This window comes from Macrotis lagotis, chromosome X, assembly GCF_037893015.1.
Source record: "Macrotis lagotis isolate mMagLag1 chromosome X, bilby.v1.9.chrom.fasta, whole genome shotgun sequence".
Taxonomy (NCBI): Eukaryota; Metazoa; Chordata; class Mammalia; order Peramelemorphia; family Peramelidae; genus Macrotis; species Macrotis lagotis.
In genome coordinates, this window is record NC_133666.1 from 437749007 (window position 1) to 437765725 (window position 16719).

General features: G+C 33.5%; 1 protein-coding gene across 2 annotated transcripts in view; it reads left to right on the forward strand.

Annotated features, from left to right (window-relative positions):
• NOL4 (nucleolar protein 4) overlaps nucleotides 1-16719 on the forward strand; it is a 507107-nt gene that overhangs the window by 112857 nt on the left and 377531 nt on the right. For both annotated transcript variants that reach the window (XM_074201260.1, XM_074201261.1), the window contains exon 2: nucleotides 5928-6077. In XM_074201260.1, the coding sequence (XP_074057361.1) occupies nucleotides 5928-6077 (150 nt within the window). The remainder of the gene's footprint in view (nucleotides 1-5927; nucleotides 6078-16719) is intronic.

Below are 16719 nucleotides of genomic sequence, written 5' to 3' on the forward strand. Positions count from 1 at the left end.
CTTCTCTAATTGCTGGAGCTAACATTTCTAATATAATATTGAATAGTAGTGGTGATAATGGGCACCCTTGTTTCACCCCGATCTTATTGGGAATGCCTCTAGCCTCTCCCCACTGAATATAATGCTTGTTGATGGTTTCAGACAGATACTGCTAATTATTCTAAGGAATAGTCCTATACTCTCTAGTGTTTCTAGTAGATGCTGTATTTTGTCAAAAGCTTTTTCGGTATCTATTGATATCATCATTTAATTCTGATAGGTTTGTTGTTTATATGATTTTGTATATTAACAGTTTTCCTAATATTGAACCAACCCTGCATTCCTGGGATAAATCCTACTTGATCATAATGTATTATCCTAGTGATAACTTGTAATCATTTTGCTAAGATTTTATTTAAGATTTTTGCATCTCTATTCATCAGGGAGATAGGTCTATAATTTTCTTTCTCTGTTTTAACTCTTCCTCGTTTAGGTAACACCACCATATTGGTTTCATAGAAAGAGTTAGGCAGAGTTCCATCTTTCCCTATTTTTCCAAAGAGTTTATATAGAATTGAAACCAATTGTTACTTAAATGTTTGGTAGAATTCACTTGTGAATCCATCAGGCCCTGGAGATTTTTTCTTGGGGAGTTCAATGATGGCTTGTTGAATTTCTTTTTCTGAGATAGGGTTGTTTAGGTATTTACTCTCCTCTCCATTTAACCTGGGAAACTTATATTTTTGTAAATATTCATCCATTTCGCTTAGATTATCAAATTTATTGGCATAGAGTTAGGCAAAATAATTTCAGATCATTAATTTAATTTCCTCCTCATTGGTGGTGAGTTCACCTTTTTCATTTATGATACTGGCAATTTGGCTTTCTTCTTTTTTTTAATCAAAATGACTAGGGGTTTATCAATTTTATTGGTTTTTTCATAATACCAACTTTTGGCTTTATTTATTAATTCAATAGTTTTTTGCTTTTGGTTTTATTAATTTCTCCTTTAATTTTTAGAATTTCTAATTTGGTATTTAATTGGAGATTTTTAATTTGTTTTTTCTCTAATTTTTTTAGTTGTATGTTTAGTTCATTGATTTCCTCTTTCTCCAATTTATTCATGTAAGCATTTAAAGCTATAATATATTCCTGACAGCTGCTTTGAGTGAATCCCATAGGTTTTGGGTATGTTGTTTCATTATTATCATTATCTAGGATAAAATGGTTAATTCTTTCTATAATTTGTTTTTTGGTCTACTCATTCTTCAAAATGAGGTTATTCATTTTCCAATTGGTTTTGGGTCTATATCTCCTTGTCCCAATATTGCATATGACTTTTATTGCATTGTGATCTGAGAAAGATGTATTCACTATTTCTGCCTTTCTGCAGCTGATCATTAGGTTTTTATGTCCTAGTACATGGTCAATTTTTGTATAAGTTCCATGTACTGCAGAGAAAAATGTATATTCCTTCCTATCCCCATTCAATTTTTTCTGTAAGTCTACCATATCTAGTTTTTCTAACAATTTATTTACCTCCTTAACTTCTTTCTTGTTTATTTTATGATTCAATTTATCTAGATATGATAGTGGGAGGTTGAGGTCTCCCACTAGTAGAGTTTTGCTGTCTATGTCTTCCTGTAGTTCTTTCTGCTTCTCCTCTAAGAAGTTGGATGCTGTCCCATTGGATGCATATATATTCAGTATTGAAATATCTTTGTTGTCTGTGGTACCTTTTAGGAGGATAAAGTTTCCTTCCTTATCTTTTCTAATATTATTTTTGCTGCTGCTTTGTCTGAGATAAGGATTTCTACTGCTTTTTTTACTTCAGCTGAAGCAAAATATATTTTGTTCCAACCTTTTACCTTTACTCTATGTGTATCTCTCTGCTTCAAATAAGTTTCTTGTAAGCAGCATATTGTAGGGTTCTGGTTTTTAATCCACTGCTATTTGCTTATGTTTTAAGGGAGAGGTCATCCCATTCACATTCAAGGTTATGATTACTAATTCTTTATTTCCCTCCATACTTTCTTCTCTCTGTATTTTTCCCCTTCCCCCTCCCTTTATCTGTATTCCCCAGTATTTTGTTTCTGAATACCACCCCCTTCAGCGTGTTTGCCCTCCTATATCACCCCTCCCCTTTCTCTTTTTCCCCTTTTCCCTTCCCTTCCTTTTGTTAGTTCCCCTTTTGTCCCCCATTCCCCCTCCCTTTCTCCATCCCCCTCCCCTTTTCCGCTTTTAATCATTGAAAGGTTAGATTTTTTTATGTTAACTAAGTATGTGTAAGTTGACTTTAAGCCAAGTCTGATGAGAAGAAGATTCAGGTATTTCTCATCTGCTCCCTTCTTCCCCTCTATTACCATAGGTATTTTGTACCTTTTAGTGTAATGAGATTTACCCTATTCAATCCCCTCCCTCCTCCAGTCTCCTTCCTGTCCCTCTTTTTAAGGAGGCAGTGTTTTTTAGATCATTCTATCTGAGTCATAGAAAATTCTGATTATCTGTCACTTCTAGCTAATGTACATTCTGTCTAATAGAGTTAACAGTCTTGAGAGTTATTAGTCTTTCTCCCCAGTGTGGTTAAAGCCGCTTATATACCATTGGATAGCAGTCTCATGGATAGGCCATGAATGTCCATCAATTCTGGCTAAGTATATTCTCTCTGCTAGAGTTAAAATTTCCAAGATTTATGAGAATCTTTTTCCCCATGCTAGAATATGGCCAGTTTCACATCAACTTATTGTATAGCAGTTTTTTAAACCCCCCCCCCCCCTTTCTTAACCTTTTCATGTGTCTCTTGAACCTCCTGTTTGATGACCAAATTTTCTATTTAGCTCTGGTCTTTTCATCAGGAATTTTTAGGATTCTTCCATTTCGTTAAATGTCCATCTTTTTCCCTGGAAGAGAAGGCTTAGCTTTGTGGGATAGTGGATTCTTGGCTGCATTCCAGGTTCCTTTGCTCTTCCAGGCTGCTCAATCCCTTAATGTTGATGCAGCCAGTTCCTTTGTAATCCTTACTGTGGCTCCTTGATATTTAAATTGTTTCTTTCTGGCTGATTGCAGGATTTTCTCTTTTATCTGATAGTTCTGGAATTTGGCCACAACATTCCTTGTTGTTTTCATTTTAGGATCTTTTTCTGGAGGGTAATAATGTATTCTTTCAATATCTACTTTGCCCTCTAGTTCCATGATATCAGGGCAGTTTTCCATCACTAGATCCTGTAATATTAAGTCCAGGCTTTTTTTCCTCTTCAATGTTCTCAGGAAGTCCAATAATTTTCAGGTTGCCCCTCCTTGACCTATTCTCAAGGTCAGTGGTTTTGCTGATGAGGTATTTTTACATTTTCTTCTATTTTTTCTATTGTTTAGTTTTGTTTAACTGGCTCTGGATGTCTCATGGAGTCATTAGTTTCTGCAGACTCCATCCTTTTTTTTTTTTAGAGAGGAGTTTTCTTCATTAACCTTATGCAACTCCTTTTCCAATTGGTCCATTTTACTTTTGAAAGAGCTTTCCATTTGAACAATTGAGGTTTGGAGAGAATTATTTTCTTTTTTGCATTTGCCCAATTGAGGATCTGAGAGAATTGCTATCATTTTGTATTTTTCCAATTGATGATGTGAGAGATTTATTCTCATTTTGTATTTGTCCAATTGTAGTTTTTAAGGATTTGTTTTCTTGTTGCAAGGTATTAATTTTCTCTCCCAAATTTTCCAGTTGATTTTTAATCTCCTTCCTTATTTCTTTAAGGAAGTCTTTCTGTGTTGAAGACCAGGTTGTATTCTCCTCAGAGGTTCTAGGTCTCTCTGAGTTAGGGTCATGCCTTTCAAGAATTTTTCTATGGATCTACCTTTCTGCTGACCCTTCTTCATTTTACTAAGACCTTGAGTTGGGGAGGGCCTTGTTCCCAGGGGCTTGGGATCACTAGAGGCTTTCCTCACTGAGTGCAATTTCTCTGGCTGGCCAGTAGGAAGTGCTGGTTGCTTTCTCTGGAGTCTCTGTGACCTTGATTGAGGCCTTCTCCCTTTGCTTGAAGGGAGGAGCTGGAGCTAATGAGTCCTTTTGCCTTCAATCAATGGTGCCCTTTGCCCTTGTCTGAGGTCATTCCTCTCTGGGTTGTCAGCTGGGCTGTTTCTTTTGCTCACACACCTGGGCCTGAAGCAGAAGTAGTCTGCTATTGTTTGTTCTGGGAAGAGGCCTCAGCAGCAATAGAGGCATGGACTCAGAGTTCCTCAGACCAGAGGAGCCCAGGGATGGTGTGTCCACAGCTATCTTGCAACGCAGCTCTCCCCTACCCTGTTGGCAAGCTCCAGAGGGTCACCAAGCCCCTGCTCCCTAGTTGACTCAAGCCCCTGCCGTCTAGCCCCACCGCTGATCCAGCAGGTGCAGTTCTCAGGCCCTCAGACTCCCTGACTCCAATTCAGCTGCTAATCTTGCTGATTCAGGGCTGATCCGCCCTCTGTGCCCAGACTCACTGGCCCGAATTCATCCAGTGCTGCTGAGGGAGGCAAATCCTGAGGTAGATGTTCTTTCTCCTGGCTTTTCTTTCTGGGTTTTGTGGGTTGGATTTCTTTTAAGAGGTTGGTTTCATATGATAGATGGGGAAAGATCAGGAGACTTAAAACTGTGCCTGTCTTTTCTCTGCCATCTTGGCCAGAAGTCAGCATTAATATTGTTAAGAATTTTTACTGCTCATTTCACATATAAGGACTGATTGTTAGCATAGTATTTTTATGTCCACATATCCTAATTTTCTAATATTCAAATTTCTTGAGAATATAGACTTTGATTGTATTTGAACAGAGTTAACCATATAGCACTAATAAGTTTAGTCTTTGCAGACCAACTTTTTTTTCCCATTGCCTTTTATATGTTCCAAATTAGACTAGTTTAATAAATAAACCATAGTTTGAAAAGAGAATTTCTAATAGATATAATGTATCTTTTTGATATTTATTAATGAAAGTAGCATCATGATATTAAGTGTACAATGGAGAAAATAATTTATTACAGAATTATGACCAAATTCACATTCTTAGTCAATGTTTTGTCTGGTAAACCATATCCTTTTTATTTGAGGATATATATCATGAGAAGTAACAATGAAAACTCTTTAAAACCCAATATATCTTCATTTTATCCATTCTCTGTATCACTATCATAGCTTAGTCCTTTATTACCTATTTGACTCTCTGCTCCAATTTATCCTGCATAGCCCCACCAAGTCAATCTTTGTATAGCATAGTTTAATCATGCCCTTTCCCAGCTCAGAACCCTCCAAGGTCCCTACTAGCTGATACCAAGATAATTTTCCTTATTTATTTTCACACATATATCCTTTTCTTCAGTCAAATATCACTTGTTCTAAATGATGGCTAAACAGCACTTATTCTGTATGTCTTGTCTCTTCTGCTAGATTGTAAACTCCATGTGAGCAATAGTTTAGTCTTATTTATTGTTATATTCTCCAGAGTCTTCTTTAGGGTAACATTCATTAGATTTAATTTAACTATTTGTTGAATTAATAGACAAATATATAAATTTATGGAATTGATGACTTATAAAATATATCTTTTATTCACATTAAGTGAATTATGTATACATTAAGTAGCTTTTACCTAAAAAAATTCTTCTAAGCAATTTTTAAAAATTTTACTTTTATTATATATATATATATATTTCAGTGCAAATAAATAAAATAAGATTAAAATTATGAGGTTATATTTGATGAAATTATTAACTGTGTTGAATGGCTAGGTGATTTTCTCTTGTACTTAGGATTATGAAATCTAAGTGTCAATAAAGGGAGAGGTGGATATCTTCATTTACCACATTAGGATGATTAGCTTCAGAGTTTAAAAAATGTTTAATACTATTTTTCTACAGAAGATGTTACACACCTATCAAAATTTATTTATTATTCTTGCATTCCTTATCTGTTTTCCAGGATGGAGTAGGGGTAGATGAAAAGCTGTCTTTAAGGCGAGTAGCTGTGGTTGAAGATTTCTTTGATATTATCTATTCCATGCATGTGGAAACAGGGCCTAATGGAGAACAAATCAGAAAACATGCTGGACAGAAGAGAACATACAAAGCAGTAAGTAAAAGAAAAAAGCATATGAAATATCTCATATATATATTTATAGAGTGTACATTAAGTATTTAAATCTTTATATCCATATGCCATAGATTATAGCCAAAGTATGCATAGCTTTAACTACAAAATCTATGCTTTATTATGTCCCTATAGAACATAAAGTTAAGTATTATATTATGAACAGATGAAACCTGCTTATATTACCCTGACATTCCTGCAAATATATTATTTTATTTTGGAAGCTTCAACAATGACTACAACCAATGCACAATGGGATAGTATTAGGTATCATTACAATGCATATCATTTTTGGATAGTATTTGTATTTTAGAGTGAAATTTTTAAAGTCTTCACAAGAAAAAAAAATGTGAACAACTGATTTAATATACTGTCAATTGAACAGAGAAATAATCTATTCTGCTATTAGGAAATTATAAATAATCTTGTCCAATGATATTTCTAGGTCTACCCAGATACTTTTGTTCAATTTTTAAAATTTATTTAAGCTATTTTGTTATGAAATTAGATTTATCAAATTCACATCTTTCTATAAACATTTCTTTGACTTTTTAAAAGAGGTACAAAAACATAAATCTGTAAGTTTCTATTGTGAAAAAATATATTTTATGGAAAAAATGAAAAAAACTTGTGCTTGATCCATAATTAATGGGCCTTTGTTTTTGGCTACTGTTAACTTCATTATTTTCAATTATATTGATATATAATATCAGCCTGGATGCATTTTTTCTTTACAGATACAGAAAAAAGTGTGAAATGTTCAAAGTTTCAAATACAGGTACTTTTGTTTGAAAATTAGCTACTGAGCATAAGAAATAGCTTCTTTTCCATAACTATTTTTTGCTATATTGCTAGGGTCATATCAAGTCTTTAGAGTTGCATAATAACCCTCAATATATATTGTATTTATTCCCTTATCCCCACAGTTTTGTTTCCTGGCTGTTTCCAAATTGCATGGTATTTGGGCAGGCACTATAGCAACTTTTCTCACTTAATTCTGCCAAATCAACATCATTTTTACCTATCTTAAAGAGATTTTCTATCATTATTAATGATAGTTGCTCAACTTTATTTAATATTTTGATATAAACTAATATTCATTGAACACACTAATTTTGACTTATCCTTTAAGCCAGGCTTAATACCTGATCATCATTAGAAAAGAATAAATACATTTATCTACATATCTTACTAATTATACATTTTTAAGGTATTTCACTTGTATGAAACAGATGTGTGAATTTTAAGTTTCAGTGAGACTTTTCATCAATGGAATACCAAAATACAATATTTTAATTAAACTAAAAACCTGCCTTTTTTTGCACAATGATATGTTATCCAGTATACAATATGTACTAAAAGCAATTTTTATAGTTTAGTCTTTGAATATCTCTATTAAAGACTTTTTATTGTTGAAGTAATCTGCCTTAATAATATAGTCAAATGTCTCTCTTTATGTAATTCAATATTAGTTTTCTTATAGGATTTTATGGAGAGAATGTGATCCAGGGTACATTAAATGCATCCTTTAAATTACTTTATTATAAATTTTCATTTTAATATTATGTAGAATATTGTTTGAATTATTTTATTCAATAAACAATTTGAGTATAAGCAGCATCTTAAGCTTGGTGTATTCCCTGATGAGAATGTATCTTGAACCCAGTTTAAATTTGAACCTCTCCCAACTATCTCCTGTTACCTTTCCCAGAATGCATTTATTCCTCCCTGTAACTATTTTTATCTCTTTCTAACATTGTCAAAGTTCCTATTCCTTTGCTTTGTAGTATATTTATATTTTATCCCAGTAGTGTGGGTTTTCCATTTCATGTATCAATAATTAATTATAGAATCAGTTTTACACAGAAAACAATGTACATCCTCTGGAGCAATATGTTCAATTAATAGACAAAATTATACAATTTTTGAAAGAGCTATCAAGAACCTAATTGACCCCAACCTGTTAAGTCTAAGTTATTTTCTCTAAGAATTATTGTCATTATCAAAGACATTGATGGAGTATACTGGATAGCTAAAATTTCTTTTGAATTTTATCATTGCAACTCATAGAACAATCTCCATTCTATTATTTTCTTCTCTCCTTCATTCTTCCTCTTCCTTTCACTTCAACAACAAAAAATACTCTTAATCAAGTGATTAATCACTAGTGTAATATATTCATTTTAATATTATAGTCAATTTATCCTCTATATTCTTGCATATCAAATTTTGCATATCTTGTCACTGTGAAGGAAATGGTTTTTATGTTGCCTTAATATGGGAATGCCATTTAGTTTTATATAGCTGCAAGATGTCATTCCCTGAAATATCTAGGTGTTGTACAGGTTACACTTATTTTTACCATGATATGAATTTAGGTCTCTGCCTTCTATTTTGCTTTTCTGAAAGTCCTCATAAAATGACACATTTGAGGGGGAAAAAAAGGCTATCTGATCCAAAAAAATTACATATTCATACTTTTTTCACTATGATATCATCTTTTGCTTTTAATATATGTGAATATATGCTACTTATTTAATGATCATATATACAAACATGTCACATATAAAATATTCCAGTAAAGTCAACTCTTGACTCTACAGTAATTAAGGGGTAACAACAGTATGGGTAGCTTAAAACTGCATTTAATAATGAAAAAATTCCCAAATACACTTGTTTAGGGGCTTGGGATATTTTTGTCTCTAAAAGTGAACCTTGAAATTTTTGATTATTTAGGATTTTATTTGAAAGAAAATAGTAAAATCATAGTATCAAAATCTACCCAAAAAGGAACTGTGACATTTTACAATTTACCAGTCCTTATAATTGCTAAATCTTTCCTGCAACTAACACATGTGGGAGTAGACCTCTTTCTCTTAGCTCTCTTCCCCAGGCTTAGTAGATCTGATACCTATCAAAATCCCTTTAGAACTGAGATTGTTTAAATATTTGGGTTTTAAAGGTGCTCTTGCTAAATGCAAAGTGAAAGTAGACAATGGTAGTAGAACAAGTAATTAAGTAGAGATGTATGTGTTGTTTCCCTAGCAAAGAGCAAGTAACTAGCAGAATATCACAAGTGAAAATAATATTTGCCATTGATAAGCCAAAATATGAACAAATGTGAATGATAGATCATATATTTGCTTATGTGCAAAACTGCTTATTAGGACACTTATTCATGAAAGTAACAATAAACTACAGTGCATGGATGGGCCAATGAAGCAGTTTAAAAAGCAATTGTTATTGCAGTTGTAGTCAACTATGTTACCATGACTCAAAATGTGAATGATAAGGATATTGCCAAACATTAACCCCTCATTCTTAGGGAAGTCAGACCCCTTTGTTAAATTAGAAAAACCACAATTTAGCTTAATTTCTGTTCATTTTCTAAGTGGAAATTGATGTCTTCCCTGAATTGGTGAGTAGGAAAACAGAAGTTCAAATCTTATTGTTCCTGGAAGCCTTTGCTTCTTTCCAGAAGAAATTGAAGTAATTTATTTGGCATCTTCTCAATCCACATTGGGAACAAGGCTTTCCATGAAGAGGCCAAGGAAGAGACCAGTGAGGAGGAATGAGTGAAAGAAAAGAAATGAAGATGAAAATGGAGGCAGGGAAAAATACAAGGAAACAGGAGTAAGGTGTGAGACATGATATATTAAAAAGGACAAGATATAAAAAATGTAAGCAGAAGTTTCAAAATAGAAGGGATAAATGTGGTAGTATAAGAGAAAAAAAGTAAATTTGAGTTCAGGAAAAAAATCCCATGAAATTTGTCTATGATATTTGGTCCTGGGATTTGACTGTAATATTTCTGGAGGTTTTCATTTTTGGATTAATTTCTGAGAATACTAGAGTAGAGCACAAAGGTTTTCTATTGAGTAAGAGGGAATACATTCTAAGCATAGTGACAAATTGACAAGGTGGACTTACAATGAACATTTTCAAAAATGTCTACTTGCTCCATTAATCAGTTAATCATTAACCTTTATTAAGGACTTAGAATGTACTGGGCATTGTGCTGGTTTCTATCAGGCATTTTTCCAGTAAAGGTAGCATATTGAAGTTTGATGAGTCAGTTATTGATTTAAAGGAGACATTGCCCAGAGGCCCAATTTTGAAAGAGAATGAGACAACCTGCGCAATAGAGAGTGAATAACCATATGTACATATGCGTGTGTGGGAGACACTCAAAGCTCACTTGAGATTGAAAGAGTCAGCTAAGGGGTAAGAGAGAAGCACATGGGAAAATCAATTAATGCAAAATTTTTATTTCACTTAAACTATTCCGAGAGACTTAGAATGAAGGATCTTAGGATCAAAATCAAATGATGAAAAGGACAGCAGAGAAGTCAGAAAAGAATAACTGGACATGAGAAGAGTTGATAAATAGAAAGAAGATAGACTGTAGAACTTGGAGATACGAATTCTGCCTCCAGCAGTTAACCACATGTGTTAGCCTAGGAACATCATGTGTCCTCCTTGAGTGTTAATTTTCTCTTGGGTATAATGAGTACAAAAATAGCACCAATACTTCTCACGGTTATTGGTAAAATAAAATGAGATAATATGTGTGAAGTCCTTTGAAAGCATTAAAAAGTTGTATAGATGTAAGCAATTATGACCTTTATTAGAATTGAGGGGAGGTGAGGAAAGCTTTACCCTTGACCCTTTCCATGGCTCTTCTTTGTTTTCTAGATTTTGTAATTGGAAATGGAATTGGAAGTATTTCCCAGGAGCAGCTAGGTGGTGCAGTGAATAGAGCACCAGCCCTGGAGTCAGGAGGACCTAAGTTCAAATTCAACCTCAGACACTTAATAATTACCTAGCTGTGTGACTGTGTGCAAGTCACTTAGCCCTACTGCCTTGCAAAAACTAAAAAAAAAAATGTATTGCCCAGTTAAGTTACACTTATTCTGGGTCTTTATCTGGTATTCTCCATTTGTAAGAGAGCTCAAAAGTTATACTAGAAGATAGAATTAAAACTATTAGTCATTATTTACTACTGAAGGCAATATAATGAAAAATTGTGACTTTTTGATTATAATTCTTTAAAAAGTTAAAAACTTTCAGATCCTCTACCATATAGCATCCTAATTTTCTTTCCTTTTATGGCTAAACTTGAGAATGACATCAGCAATGGATTCTTTTACTTTCATGTGTGTGTGTGTGTGTGTGTATGTGCCTGTGTGTGTATATATAATTTGTTTTCCAATTATATACAATAGTAGTTTCTACCAATCATTTTTTATGAAGTTTTGAATTTTACAATTTCTCCCTTTGCTCCTCCCTCCCCCAATAGAAGGGAATCTGATAGTCTTTACATTTATTTCCATGATATGAATATATCAAAATCGAATGTGTTGAGAGTAAAAACATATCATTAAGGAAGAAAATATTATAGATAGAAAAATTACTTAATATAAAAGACAACTTTAAATATTGAAGATAATAATCTTTGGTCTTTGCTTAAACCCCACAATTCTTTCTCTGGATACAGATAGTGTTCTCCATTACAGATCCCCTAATCCCATTCTTCCTGATTTCTAATAGAACAATAGTCTTCCATTACATACATATAGCACAATTTGTTCAGCCTTTCCTCAACTGATAGACATGCTCCCAAATTTCCAATTCTTTGCCACTACAAACAGAGTTGCTATAAATATTTTTGTTCATGTGGGGTTGTTACCCTTTTTCATGGTCTCTTCAGGATATAGACCCACCAGTAGTGATATTGATGGATCCATGGGTATAGACATTTTTATTATCCTTTGGGAATTATTCTGAATTGCTGTCCAGAAAGGTTGGATCTCCTCCAACACTGATCATTATCCTTTCTGGTCATATTGGTTAATCTGAGAGGTGTGAGTTGATACTTTAATGTTGATGCTTTAATTTGCATTTCTCTATTCAGTAACGATTTAGAACAATTTTTCATATTACTAGAGATAACTTTGATTTCCTTGTCTGAAAATTGGCTTTACATATCTTTTGACCATTTGTTAATTGCCAAATGACTTTTTTGGTAAATGAATTTGATTCAGGTCTCTATATATTTTAGAAATGAGTCCTTTGTCAGAAACATTAGTTGTAAAAACTTGTTTCCCAATTTATTATATCCTTTTTGTTCTTGGCTAGAGTGGTTTTGCTTGTGCAAGAGGTTTTTAATTTAATGCAATCAAATTTATCCAGTTTGTTTTTTATATTGTTCTCTATCTATTCCTTGGTCATAAACAGCTCTACTTTCCATAGATCTGATGGATAAACTATTCTTTGTCCTCCTAATTTGCTTATATATTGTCTTTTATGTCTAAAATCTGCATCCATTTTGATTTTGTCATGGTATAGGGTGTGAGATGTTGATCTAATCCTAGTTTCTGCCATATTATATTCCAGTTTTCCCAGCAGTTTTCATGGAAGACTGAGTTCTTATCTCAGAAACTGTACTCTTTAGGTTTATCAAAATTTTCTACTGTCTCTTTTCTACCCAATCTATTCCAATACTCTGTTTCTTAGCCAGTACCAGACAGTTTTAATGACTGATGTCTTATAATATAATTTTATATCTCATAAGGCTAAGGTGCCTTCTTTTGCATTTTTTCATTAAATCCCTTAAGACTCTTGACTTTTTGTTTCTCCATATGAATTTGCTTACAATTTTTTTCTAGTTCAGTAAAGTATTTTTTTGTAAGTTTGATTGGTATGGCATTAAATAAGTGTTTTAATTTAGAAAAAAATTGTCATTTTTATTATATCAATTAGGTCTATCCATGAGCACTTTGCCCAGTTATTTAGATCTGATTTTATTTGCGAAAAGTGTTTGCTTAGAGCTTCTGTTTTCTTGTTTTCTTAGACTTTCTGAGTCTGCCTTGGCAGGCAGACTGCCAATTATTTAATGTAGGCTGATGTTATTTTTTTTTTGCAAGACAGTGGGGCTAAGTGACTTGCCCACAGTCAGACAACTCAGTAATTATTAAGTGTCTGAGGCCATCTGATGTTATTTTAAATGGCTCTTCTCTTTCTAACTCTTGCGGCTGTATCTTGTTAGTAATATATAGAAATGCTGAGGATACATGAGAGTTTATAACTTTTCTAAAATTGCTAATTTTTCCAGTAGTTTTTTAGATGATTTGCAAAGAGTGAGAGTTTTGTTTCTTCCTTCCCAATTTTAATTCCTTCAATTTCTTTTTCTTCTCATATTGCTGAAGGTAACATTTCTAATACAATATTGAAAAATAGTGATGATAATGGGCAACCTTGTTTTACCCTGATCTTATGGGAAATGCTTTTAGGTTATCCCCATTACATATAATGCTTGTTGATAGTTTCAGATAGTTACTGCCTATCAATTTAAGGAAGCATACATTTATTCCTATACTCTCTAGTGTTTTTAGTAGAAATGGATGCTATATTTTGTCAAAGGTTTTTTCAACATCTATTGAGATAGTCATATTATTTCTGTTGGATTTGTTATTGATATAATCAATTGTGCTGACAATTTCCCTAATATTGAACCAACCTTATATTCCTGGAATAAATCCTGCTTAGTTATAGTGTATTATCCTAGTGATAATTTCCTGTAATTGCTTTGCTAATATTTTTTTTAAAAATTATAATCCATATTCATTAGGGAAATTGGTCTATAATTTTCTTTCTCTGTTTTGACTCTTCCTGGTTAAGTATCAGCACCATATTGGTGTCACAGACAGAATTAGAACAGAGTTCTATCTTCACTTATTTTTCCACATAGTTTATATAGAATTAGAACCAATTGTTCCTTAAATGTGTGATAGAATTCACTTTTTTTCTTAAGGAGTTCATTGATAGCTTGTTGATTTTCTTTTACTGAGATAGGGTTATATAGGTATTTAATTTCTTCTTCATTTAACCTGAGCAATTTATATTTTTGTAAATATTCATCCATTTCACTTAGATTATCAAATTTATTGGTATACAATTGGACAAGATAGTTCCAAATTATTACTTTAATTTATTTTTCATTGGTGGCAAGTTCACTTTTTTGATTTTTGATACAAATATTTGGTTTTCTTCTTTCTTTTTTTAAAAATGAAATTAACCAAAGGTTTATCTATTTTTATTGATTTTTTCATAAAACCAACTCTTGCTTTTATTTATTAATTCAATAATGTTGTTGCTTTCAATTTTATTAATTTCCCCCTTTATTTTTTAATTTCTAATCTGATATTTCAATGGGGGTTTTTAATTTGTTCTTTCTTTAACTTTTTTATTTGCATGCTCATTTGATTGATTTCCTCTGTCTCTATTTTATTCATGTAAGCATTTAGAGATATAATATACCCTCTAACGACTGCTTTGACTGTATCCCATAAGTTTTGGTATGTTGTCTCATAATTGTCAGTGTCTTAGATAAAATCACTAATTCATTTGAGGTAAAGAACAGATCACGTGAGTGAAGAACTGTAATAAGTAAAGGATTGGTGTGTTTTTTGCAAGATAAGTCCCATGATTGGCTACTGTGAGAAGAGTGGAATGTGACTCATCTTTCCATTTTCATACTTTTCAGAAATTCATGTCATGCTCCCTTTAGGTTTATGTTTAAATTCAGCTTTAGAGACTCCTGGGGGAGACAATATCTCCTAGTAGCCAAGTCAAACCCTTTCCTCAGTCCTCATTTTTATTGACTCCATTTGCAGCCTTTGACACTGTTGATCACATTCTCCTCCTTGATATTCCTTTATCTTTAGGTTTTTCAATGTACCATTTTCTCCTGATTCTCCTCCTACATATCAGACTGCTCCTTCTTTGCCATCTTTGCTTCATTTTCATGAAGATAATTCCCTCTAACCCTAAATAAGTCTAAGATTTTTGTCCTAAGTCCTTTTCTCTTTAAATTACTTCATTACTTTGTGATATCTTCAGATCCCATGGATTTAATTACCATCTCTATGCTGATTCTCATATGTACCTCTCTATTGACCTCTAATCTCACATCTTCAAGTGCATTTCAATTATGAACTGAATGTATAGTAGACATCTAAAACTCAATGTATCAAAATTTGAATTCATTTTCTTCTCTAAACCCTTCCCTCCTCATCTTCCTTATTACTATAGAGGGCAACATCATCCTCCCAGGCTATCAGACTCACAACCCAGCAACCACACTTGATTTCTCATCTTTCATCCCCGTATTCAATTTTTTTTGTTAAGCTCTGTCAATTTCACTTCTACAACATTTCTCATAAATAACCCCTTCTAACCTTTGACACTGTTACCTGGTTCAGTCTATCATCACTTCATGCCATCTACCTAATTCAAATCTCTCCTCACTCCAATCTAGCCTCCATTCACCCACCAAAGTGATTTTATTAATAGTACAGGTTTGATCATGACACTCACTACTCAATAAATTACAATGAATTCCTTTTGCTTCCAGGATCAGCCACAAAATGCTCTGTTTTGGTATTCAAAGTCACCTTTATTACCTAACCTCTTTCTCCCTTTCCAGTCTTCTTATATCCCACTCACCAACATATATCCTAAAATCCAATGATACTGGACTCCTGGTTGTTTTACAAAAATAAGTGAAGGAAGGAAGGAAGGAAGGAAGGAAGGAAGGAAGGAAGGAAGGAAGGAAGGAAGGAAGATGGAAGGAGGGAAGGAGGAAGGGAGGGAAGAAGGGAGGAGGGAAGGAAGAAAGAAAGGAAGAGAGAGAGAGAGAGAGAGAGAGAGAGAGAGAGAGAGAGAGAGAGAGAGAGAGAGCTCTATCTCTTTACCTACCCTTGAATAATTGCAGTGCTTTCCCTCTTCATCTTTGCCTACTGACCATCCTAGCTTCATTTTAGTCTCAGTTAAAATCTCTTCCACAGTCCCTTTAGTTCTAGTGCCTTTCTTTTGTTAATTATTTCCTATTTATCCTGAATATAGTTTGTTCCTTCTTGCTTGTTTGCTATCATCTCCATTTGTTTACTTCCTATCTCCTCCATTAGACTGTGAGTTTCTGGACAGCAAGGGTTGTCCTTTACCCCTTTTTATATCCCAGCTTTTAGCACAGCAGTAGGTGGTAAATAAATGTTTATTGACTTACTGACTGCTTCTCAACTTTATCCAAAAGTTCTGAAATTGTGATTGGCTTTATCAAGTAGTGCAATGCTATAGATTTGCCTTTCCCTAAAGTACAAATGAAGTACTGGCCTTGAAACCAGAAAGACCTGAGTTTATGCCTTTGCAACTGAAACATGGGGTAGCTAGGTGGTTCAATGAATAGCATGCTGGGTTTGTGGCAGGAAGATCAGAATTAAAATCTGGTCTCAGGCACTTATCAGTTGTGAAACCCTGGGCAAGTCATTTAATCTTCTTTGTCTCAGTTTCCTTATCTGTAAAATGTGCTGGAGAAGGTGATGGCAAAATATCTTTGCCAGTAAAACCCCAGATGGGGTCATGAAGAACTGGACAGGACTGAAAGGACTCGATAAATATAATAAAACAAGTTGGAAAGATATTTGCTCAGTGTTATCCTGAGCTGATCTTATCATCTCTTAATGCTGGAGGCAACTTTCTAAGACTATATGTAGAGAAGTTGTTAACCTATCTTCTTAGTAGTAGCAGTATCCTTATTGAGAATCTCCTTACATCAGTGAAGCCT